Here is an 11,356-nt window from a genome sequence, read left to right on the forward strand (position 1 = left end):
TACATATTTTTCTAAGCTTGATCTCTAATCTAGCTACCATTAAATCAAAGTGCATTCTTCTTATATTCATAAGACTGCTTTTAGGACCCATGAGGGGCACTATGAATTTGTAGTCATGCCTTTTGTGCTAACTAATGCTCTATCGACTTTTCAGAGCTTGATGAATGAGATTTTTAAACCCTTTCTAAGGAAATTTGTCCTAGTATTTTTTTTTATGATATCTTAATTTACAGTAGTGATTAGAAGGAACACTTAGAGCACTTGGAATTGGTGTTTGGAATATTGACTCAGAACCAATTATTTGTTAAAAAATCTGTGGTTTTGGTAAAAAGAAGATTGAGTATTTGGGGCATGTAATTTCAGAGGAAGGAGTTGCCACTAATCCTGTAAAAATTCAAAACATGTTGCAATGGCCTAAACCTAAGTCCCTCAAGTCTTTAAGGGGTTTTTTTAGGCTCACAGATTATTACCGGCGGTTCATTAAAGATAATTTTCATGTTGAAGAAAGATAATTTTTAGTGGACTCAAGCTGTAGAAGACGCCTTTAACCAGCTCAAACACATCATGTGTGCGGCACCAGTATTGGCAATGCCAGACTTCTAGAAAAATTTTGTGATTGAGTTTGATGCGTCTGGAAATGGGATAGGAGCAGTATTGCTGCAAGAGGGCAAACCCATAGCTTACTTGAGCAAGGCTTTAGCATCGAAAATTTGGGTCTTTTGACATACAAAAAAAAAATATTGCCTGCTGTCATGGCAGTACAAAAATGGAGGCCATATGTGGTAGGGAAGCACTTTAAGATAATCATTGATCATCTCAGCCTAAAGTTCCTTTTAGATCAATGAGATTCAACTCCGATGCAACATAAATGGCTCACCAAATTAGCTGGTTATGACTATGAAATTGTCTACTGTAGTAGCAAAGAGAATACAGCTGCAAATGCCTTATCAAGGGTGCATGAGGAAATGAAAGAACTAACTATTATGGCCTTGTCATTTCCAATAGCAAATTGGTTGGGCGTGCTACAAGATGAATGGAAGAAAGATGAGAATATACAAAAACTCATCCATGAGATTCAAGTGGATCAGAATTTACACTCTAAATTTACTTGGATAGATAATCAGCTAAGATACAAAGGAAAGTTGTGGCTAAAAGATCAATCTAAAATAAAGAAGATGATATTGCAAGAAGCTTATGGTAAAGTAAAAGGTGGACATTCGGGGGGTAAAGAAAACATTAGAAAGAGTACGACGAGCTTTTTATTAGAAGAAGATGAGAAGACAAGTGTGTAAATTTGTAGGTGAGTGTGACACATGCTAGAGAAATAAGGCTGAAACTATAGCTTCTTTGGGACTTTTACAGCCGTTGTCAATGCTAGAATTGACTTGGTCTGACATTTCCATGGATTTTATAGAAGGCCTTCCGAAATCTCTTGGTAATGAGGTTATCCTGGTGGTGGTTGATAGACTAAGCAAATATGCTCACTCCTTGGCATTAACACAGTAAAGGATGTAGCTCAAGTGTTATTAGATAACATTTATAAGCTTCATGGCCTACCAAAGACCATAATAAGCGATCAAGATCAAATTTTCACAAGTCAATTCTGGAAAAATCTTTTCACTCTACAAGGTACTTGATTACTTATGAGCATATCTTATCATCTGAAGACAGATAATCAGACTTAAATAGTTAATAAGTGTTTGGAGCAATACTTGAGGTGCATGACTAGAGACAAGCCAAAGGAGTGGAGTAAATGGTTGCCGCTTACTGAGTAGTGGTACAACACTTCATTTCATTTCTCTTCTAAGATGACCCCATTTGAGGTTGTCTACGGCAGGGAGCCTCCTACTTATACTACTTACATTCCCAGCAAGACTTTCGTAGCATTTGTGGACCAAGATTTAAGAGACAGAGACTCAATGATTCGCCTTCTCAAGGAGAACTTGCATCAAGCTCAAAGAAAAATGAAAAAAAAATGGCGAATAAGCATTGGACAAAAAGGAAATTCAAGGTAAATGATTGGGTTTATCTTCGGCTGCAGCCTTTCAAACAAGCTTCTCTAGCTCTTTGGATAGATAACAAGTTGGCTCTTAAGTTCTACGAACCTTACAAGGTGCTTCAAAAGATTGGACAGGTCGTCTACAAGCTAGATATTCCTTCACACTCCAAAATCCATCCAGTTTTTCACGTTTCTTACTTGAAGAAAAAATTAGGAGCTGTTAATGTTCAGCAGACAGAACTGCCTACAATCCAAGATGATGAGAGGATGCAGCTGGAGCCGCTAGCATTGTTAGAGAGATGTACGGTTAAGAGAAACAACAGGCTTGTAGTTCAATGGTTGATTCATTGGACTAATTCTTTTCTGAGGATACTATATGGGAAGATGCTTACATTATTCAGCAGAAATTTCCAGAATTTAAGCCTTGAGGACAAGGCTTCCTGAACAGAGGGGGAAATGTTACAACATTTTCCTTTTAAGATTGATTTGCCTTGATTCTAGCTAGTTGTTTCCATATTTAGTTATATCATTTATTAGCTTATTTTCTTGTTTTCTCTGTATAAGAAGAACTCAATTGGGGGGTTAATTTTTTTTATCAGAAAAAACTTAATAAAACTTCAAGAGTTTTGTTTTTTTGGCTCTACCTCTTTGATCTTAAGACGAAATTGGACAGTGAAGACATGATGCGTGAGGTAGTGGTGTGTTGTCGTGGTGCAGCGACGTCGACGTGGAGCAGTAGAGAAACTACCGGCGGGGATCGATTTTGGTTAGGGTTTGGGAATTGGGATTTTGGATAGGGTGTTGGAGTCGGGTTTGTGAGAACTGAGAAATTCAATTGGTTATGATGCAATTGGAAAGATAGAAATGGTTAAACGGGTTTGGGAATTGAGTTTTTGAATTTTTTTTTTTGTCTGAGGATATAATCCGTTCGGGTTTTAAGGTCAACCTGAACAGAACCGAAAACAAAATAAAATTTCGGATTCAGTTTGGCTCAGGTCAACCCGAGCCGAACGCCCATCCTTAGCGCTAACGCCGGAAATTAGATAAGGGGCTTGTCACTTCATTATTTATTTGGGAAAATTTTTCACTGCGATGGTTGACTTCTTTTAACACTTCAAAGGTCCATGTTTTGAGAAAAGCCTCGTAGACTTGCAGTGCATTCCTCTTGCTCCTCCGGTGATAAGTGCCACTTTGCTTTGCAGCCTAGCAACATCAAATTAGCATGCAACAATTGTAACATCTAATCAATCTAGCTAGTTGAGAGTCAAGATTCAAAACTAAAATTTAATGAAGGCTTAAGATTTGACAAATAGCTAGACACATGATATTTGGAAGGAGTCGGCTAAGTTACGTTTAACGTAATTTATGCCACACACAGCAAGATTAGCGGGTCCTACCACTGTGCACTATTGCTGTGTATAGCGTAAGTTACGTTAAACGTAACTAAGCCGGAGCCTATTTGGAATTGATAAGAATTTTGAGCAAATTATACTAACATTCCTGCTGCAGCTGAGACAATTGAAGCACTGCCCATTACCATGGCACGTATGGCAACCAAAAAATGAAGATCAATTACGGTGTCTTACAGATCTAAAAGGATGTTATCACCCAGCAAACTTTAACTTCTCTTTGCAAAAATTGAACTTGTTATAGATTGCAATCTCCACTGAACCAGTACAACATCTGTCTTATATCGACACCACTCCTTATGGATCACATATCACTTTGTTGTCAAGTAATTGCTTCCCTGTTATTAAATTCTCGCCATGTGTCTATGAACATTATCATGATTTCTTGAAACGCCACACCCAACTTCATAATAAAAAGGGAACAGAAAAAATATATTTTCGTAATAACACCCAAGATTTTATCATTCATTCCATAGATTAGATATGAAAAATTACTAGTCACGCATAAAAATTTTAAATAATAAAAAATAAACTAAATGACACCAATCAGATAGCGTATTTTATTTCGTGACAGACATCATTGGAATATAAATTATATACCCCAACTATATAAATATTAACTGCAAGATTGGGCGCACTTAATCCAAACCATAAATATTATATTATTGTTGCAGATAGATAATTGTCTGGTGATGACCACGACAAAACCAAGTAATAATCGTTTTAATCTTAAATTTCTTTTTTTTTTTGGTGAAAAACTGGAAGTTAGTTTCAATCATCACTTTGAAGAATGGTAAACCCCACAGTATTTTATATGCCGCATATATTATGGATGTTAATCAGTTACGTAATTATCACCGGTTAGGTACCTAAAAAGTGTGCTTCCATGCCTTAAAAAATAAATATTTCGATTAGTTTCAATAGACTAATTTAAACTAATAAATTAAACATTTTTAGTTGCATCATTTTTTTCTTTTTGTTGGTTTATATCGAGTTCAAAACTAGATTTCCTCGATAAATTCTTGTTTTGTTAATTACCATGAATTCGTTAGAGACACAATATTACATTCAAATCCAATCGTACGTTTATTTCATGAGGCACCCAACAAGCAACCCCTATTGTCAAGTAATAAGGCCAAAAATAAATATTAAGATTTTCTTATGATCTAACTCATCTTCAAAAAAAATAAAATATGTTAGTGATTAATAATTAATAAATAAATAAAATAAATAAATTAAAATTTATTTATATATTATTTCTAAAAGACACGTAGTATAAGATTTTTAAAAACTCGATCTTAATCTTATAAGTAAACATCTACCGAAAATAATAGTATTTTTCCTCAATGAGTTGGTAGTTTAAAAGCTGGTTTTGACAAAAAGATTCCAGCTTTAGGAGGTCCGTTTCTCACCGACCCACGAAGAGCTGTTTCAAGAAAATACAACTATCAAATATTGTTTCAAGGCTCTCTTCAACACACAGGCTGTCGCTTTCAATAAAGAGGACGGCTCTGCCCACCAGATCAAAATCTTACAAGTTAATACAGCGATATTATATATATATATTGGAAAAAAAAATTTGGAAACCTAAATTAAAGTCCATAATGGATTTATGACATCATAAATTGACTTTTACAATGTTATAAATTAATGTACAACTGTTTCGGATTTTATTTTCGGATATAAAACACACACACACACATATCTAGTAAGGCTTCTAGTGTGTGCGTGTGTGTGTGGTGCTTTTCCAATTGGAGAATCCTAGATTGGAAAAGCATCGGGATGCTATTGGTTTGGCTGCACAAACCAACATATATTTTTTTTAAAAAAAGAGAGGCCATTGGATTAAAAAATCCAATAGCCGATATATATATATATAGTCCATTTTTTTAGGAATTTCTTCATTTTTTTTATGCGCACACATTATTAGGTTATATTGTTTAACAAAGTCCGTGCATACATGTTATTAAACCATATGATTTAACAAAATATTCATGTAAAAAAAATTAAGGACACCTATATATTCATTACTTTATTAAGGTAAGGGATAAACTAACAGATAAAAAAAAATACACTAAAATGTAGTGTACTTTGTCCTAAAATATATTAGAATTTATATGTTTCAATCTTTTAACTTATTCTTTACTACATTAAAGTAAGAAAACCCTTACTAGATAACGAAATATATAAATACTCTAACTGTGATGAAGTAGCAAATGATTATAAGAATTATTGCAGTGTAACATTTTACTACTTTTACTTTTTTAGAAAAAATAATATTTTACAAATTTTTCGTTAGCTCTATTAGTCAAATGCTAATGTCGTGATAATCTGGCAAATATATCTTTGTATGAAATCTAACCTAAAGTTATGAATCAACCCAAAAGTTTGAAAGTACCACAATGCCCCTAATTAATACCCTAATTTATAGTTGTTAATAACATTTGAAAGTTAAAAAATAAAAATAAAAAATTCAGAAAATAAAAAAATGAAATTATGTTTAAGTTTTTTTTTTTTTTTTTTACATTTTCAAACTTTTAGGGCTCTTTTAGAAATTACTAAAAATCTAGCTTTTTATTTTGGAGTTATTGATAGGGAAATTTTAGTATTTTATATGTCAACCGTAATAACGGAAATTAAAGTAATAAAGCATTGTTTTTGTAGTTAAGGTAGTAAACTGTTATACTTTAATAATTCTTGTGGTGCTTTATTATTTCACTATAGTTAAAGGGATGAAAGAATAATAATTTTAAAGTAGTGAAAGAATATTAATCTTACATATATTAAATAGGGCTGGGTCAAGAATTGAGTTTGATTCAGTACAGAATTGAACTAAATAAAAAATAACTAAAGTAAAGTATGAACTGAGCTAAATTGGTTTATTAGTTTTTCAAATGTAAGTATATTTTTATTTTCTTACATAATTTAATAATTTTATGACCATGAAATTAATTTTGATGCTCTTTTATATCATACTACGTGGTATTATTTATTCTAAAAAATAATTTATTTTTCGGTTTAGTACCAATACAAAAGTTTGAACTGAGAGCATAACCGAAAATTCGGTTCGATTCTCAATTAATATTTATTGATACTTCTGAAAATGTAAAACCGACCAGAAATTTAAAGAAAAAAAAAAAAGAGCCGAACTAAACTTTTTATAGGAACCGGTTTGGTTCTGCCCACTCTCAATGTTATTAGAGGTTTGAATGGGAACAGAGGCGAGGCTATGTGTGGGAGGATGAGCTGTGGCCCTTTTACACAATGTTTTTAGCCTTTAGATAATTAGTATATCCTTAGCTAAAACTAGAGACTGATGAGGACGTGGCTTTTCATTGATGAAACGCATTAAACTTTTTTCCACAAACATTTTTGCTTGGATTATTTTACTTGTTTTATCTCTTTTAGAACATTTTTTTTCCTTCAAGAATGGTGTAAGATTTTATCGAATAAAATTTTTAGCACCTGTTATATATAATAATTAAAGAAAAGAATTAACATTCGGACATCAATTCAACCTTATGATAATGATTTTAACGTATTTCTTTTCACGTCATATTATGGAGAGAGTTGAAACTTACTCCCCATTATGAAAATCAACACATTATCATCATTATCAATTTATCATAAGCTTAAATTGATGTTTCAATGTCTCAGGATACAGTATCCTAAGGTAGCATACTTGGACTAATACTGACTTACTCCCCACATTCCTTATTTCACATGAGTTATTCATGGAAATTTAAAAAAAAAAATTTTAGACTCCCAAGACAACAAGTTATATGTATATAGAGATTTCTTTATTTTGTTTTATTGCGTTACTTTGTCTTGAATTTTAATTTTAATTTTTCTTATTTTTCCCCTTGATTTTCAAGTAAGTTTCAAACCTCCATAATATGAGGTGAAAATCAACACATTATCATCATTATCAATTTATCATAAGCTTAAATCGATGTTTCAATGTCTCAGGATACAGTATCCTAAGGTAGCATACTTGGACTAATACTGACTTACTCCCCACGTTCCTTATTTTACATGAGTTATTCATGAAAAAAAAAAAAAAAAGTAATTTTAGACTCCCAAGACAACAAAAGAAAAATAGTTTCACTCTTGGAAGCCAACATGGCTAATAGATTTTTACAACGGAATTATTTTCATGTGCACCCCATCTGGAAAACTTCACAGAAAAAAGTCAGGATAACTTCAATTACAGACTAATTATTTCATAGACACATAAAATTAATTTTGTAATATGAGAATATTAAATTGAGGGATAAATTAAAATATATTAAAAAATATAAAGTTTAGTATATTGTAAAATAGAATACAGTTTGGAACGTTTTTTTTTTATCTTTTATTTTGTTCTTTATTTTAATAAAAGATTCCTTTTTAAAAATTTATTTTTATTGACATATGATAATTGACAACTTATGCTGGGGACCTGTATTTTACTTAATTTTCTTCTCATGTTTATCTTCCACCCCCCCCCCCCCCCCTCCCGGGATAAATCCTTCTCTTACTATTTCGTTTCACATTATTTTCTCTTTCGTCCAATATTCCATCATGTTTCTATTGTTATTATTAGAAAATACATTCAAAATAAGAAAGGCGATCCATTGAGCATGGTCTCTCTCCGCAAGGAGAAGAATGGCCACATGTCAAGCTCTCAAAAAAAGTGTTGTAAGATCTAAAGCTCTGCTCTTTTCATGAGACCTTGATACATGGGTGAGCGACCTATCCACCAAATTAGATATATATTTACGAACAGAACTCTACTTGCTTATTTTTAACTATTTAACTCTACTTGCCCATTATAAGTATTTAAAATAATATTATTCAATAAGGAGCCCTATTTTCAATCTGTGATGTAATGCAATTTTGCGGTGAATTTAGAATCTTTTGCATCTCTTGCAGAGGTTCTTTTCTTGTTACAGTAGGTGATCATTTTTTATCTTAAAAAAAAAAGTGGTCATTTTTTAACTTAATAATTATTATTTTATTGAATTATGTGATATTATTATATTATTAGGAATGACATTATGTTATAGATAAGCATTGGGTTTTTTTTAAATTAATTTATCAACTTTACTGATTATTTTATTTGTTTTCTTTTTCCACAGACATAATTAAGGCACTTCAATGATACTCAACTTGTTCAGGCCAAGGGGTTGAGCAAGAAATCTTGATTTCATGATGATAATGCTTATTTACCGGAAGTTGTGAGACATGATCGGAAGCCCAAGTTAGGCTAAGAATTTGAATCACTAGATGATGTGCTTGAACTTTTCAACAGTTGCAAAGGATGCTTGATTTAATATTAGAATTTATTCCAGTAAACAAGATTAAAATACAAAAGAAATTGTAGAGGAGGAGTATGTGTGGTTCAAAGAAGGAACATCATCCAAAAGAGATATTTATGCATCATCATCATCATAATAATAATAAGCAAACGACAATTCACATGAACATTCTTCCTCAAAACAACATGTCAATCAAATAAATAGTTTATATTCAGCAACAGTGAATATGCATCTGATATAGTACCATCTTTAAAAGCAGCTTTTACTAAATATTTAAGTTATACTTATAGTGAAAAGTAATTACTTAGCTAATACATACACAAATATACCATAAATAATTTAGAATTAGCATTAATTAAAAAAAAGTTTTACATTATCATTGTTTTTACACTATAATTAAGATATATATTACAACACACACACACATAACATTGTCATTGTTTTTACACTATAATTAAGGTATATATTACAACACACACATATATATAATTTCACACATAGAAATTTAATTGTAATTTCAAAATATGGAATCATAAATTGCTAGTAGTGAAAAAATAAATAAGATAATATGTGTATGGCTGCCCAATTAAGCAAAGAAGAGTTTAATTCAACCTATGCCGCAACATTAAGTAGAGGTCAGGAAAGAATCACCCTTTGTTGAAAACAAAAGGGCAATTTGGTGTCTCAAAAAAGAAGCAACAACATGAACATTTCATTGTTCTAATCCAGGAACTGTACAACTTGAGTTTTTCATGAGCTATAAATACCAAAAAATATCTCCCAAGTAAAACTGCAACAACAAAAATAATTAATTAAACAAAACTAACTAAGACTCTCTAGAGAGATGGTGAGTCCTGGAATTGCAAGCAATTCAACAAGAGAATATGCTGCAACAGAGACAGAGCAGAAACAATGGAGATGGAGCAGGAGCAGCGGCAGCAGAGATGGAGCAACAATCGTTTTTGGGGACGGAGAGAGAGAGAGCTGTGATGGTGAATTGTGGTTGAAGAACAAGAGTATAGTCACGAAAAGAGAGAGGGGGAGTTATGAGTTTAGATCGAGATTAAGAGACAAGATTTTAGGAGAAAGAAGATCAATTGCTTGGATTTTGCTTTATAATTTATTTTAGAATTTAGTTTGCAATTCATTGAAAATGTGTTAAATATATTCTTCAATTTTATAACAATAAGAAAAAATCTAAATTATTTGTTTTTTAATCCATCAACTAAACATGTATTACATGTATAGTTTCAAAATGAAAATGAAAATAAAGCCCTAAAAATGGTACCGAAGAAGTCATAATTTTCCTCACCCATAAAATCGGAAAGTCCGTTTTGTGACCGCATCATCTACTCGCCTCGTTTTATTAAGATTTCGTGCAACTACAACTCGATATCATGATCTCCAATAATGGAAAGTGTTATCATAGAATTTGAATTCTCGGCAAGTAATTCAAATTTTGGCATTTGTGTGAGTTGAAAAGTACTAATTATCCAATCTACACGAAATAAGTTTCATAGTAAAAAGCAGTAAAATCGAAGCTCAATTACGAATTATTAGGATCAAAACATGCAAGCTTCCGAAAATACACTCATTCAGATTTCCCAAACACAGAAAACCCTGCATTGACAATAGCAAATCCTCCATCTACGACCAAATTATGCCCACTCACACACTTAGACTCATCACTCCCCAAATAAAGAGCAGCTTCAGCTGCATCCTCAGGCTCAAGAACAGCCCCCTTAAGATTTGAATACATGCCGCCCAAACCATCATCAGCAAGCTTGAGAAAATCCTTAGCTAATGGAGTTGAGACCGCATAAGGTGACACACAATTGACCCTAATGCCAAATCGTCCAAGCTCCACAGCAGTATTCTTCATCAGCCCCAAAAGGCCATGCTTTGAACTAGTGTATGCATGTGTTGCAGCGCCACCAATGATTCCGCAAACGCTCGCAGTTGAAATTATGCTGCCTCGTCCGGCGGGTTTCATCACCCTAGCAGCATGTTTCGTCCCAAAAATGCGCCAACGAGGTTAATGGAAAGTATGCGCTCAAATTCAGCCTGATCGTTATCGAGTATGTTAGGTTTGGCTTCATCCACAGTGCCGGCGTTATTGAACATAATGTCTAGCTTTCCGTACTGAGAGACTGCCGTGTTAACGGCGTTTTCGATATCTTTCTCTTTGGTTACATCACAATGGACATAGGAGCAGCCGTTGGCTGATGATGATGAAGAGCCTATGTCTTTGCATATAGATTCGCCCAAGTCATCTTTAATATCTGCAATGAGTACTTTAGCCCCATGTTTTGAGAAGAGCCTTGCAATGCATTCCCCAATGCCTCTTGCTCCTCCGGTGATAAGTGCCACTTTGCCTTGTAGCCTACGCAACATCAAATTAGCATGCACAATTGTAACATCTAATCAATCTAGTTAGCTGAGAGTCAAGATTCGAAACTAAAACTTAATTAAGGCATAAGCTTTGAACAATAGCTAGGCAAATGATATTTGGAACTGGTAAGAGTTTTCAGCAATTTGAACTAACCTTCTTGCTGCCGCTGAGACAACTGAAGCACTGCCCATTCTTATAGCACGCACAGCAACCAAAAAATGAAGGTAAGTTATGGTGTCTTGCGGATCCAAAAGGA

General features: G+C 33.1%; 1 protein-coding gene across 1 annotated transcript; it reads right to left on the reverse strand.

Annotated features, from left to right (window-relative positions):
* Positions 1 to 10,033: 10,033 nt before the first annotated feature.
* Positions 10,034 to 11,356, reverse strand: LOC18034083 (secoisolariciresinol dehydrogenase). Its single transcript, XM_024179341.1, is given in 3 exon segments — positions 10,034 to 10,721; positions 10,724 to 11,091; positions 11,254 to 11,356. Coding segments are annotated over 3 exon segments (828 nt in total). The 5' UTR covers positions 11,292 to 11,356; the 3' UTR covers positions 10,034 to 10,299.

Source organism: Citrus clementina, unplaced genomic scaffold (assembly GCF_000493195.1).
Source record: "Citrus clementina cultivar Clemenules unplaced genomic scaffold, Citrus_clementina_v1.0 scaffold_8, whole genome shotgun sequence".
Taxonomy (NCBI): domain Eukaryota; kingdom Viridiplantae; phylum Streptophyta; class Magnoliopsida; order Sapindales; family Rutaceae; genus Citrus; species Citrus x clementina.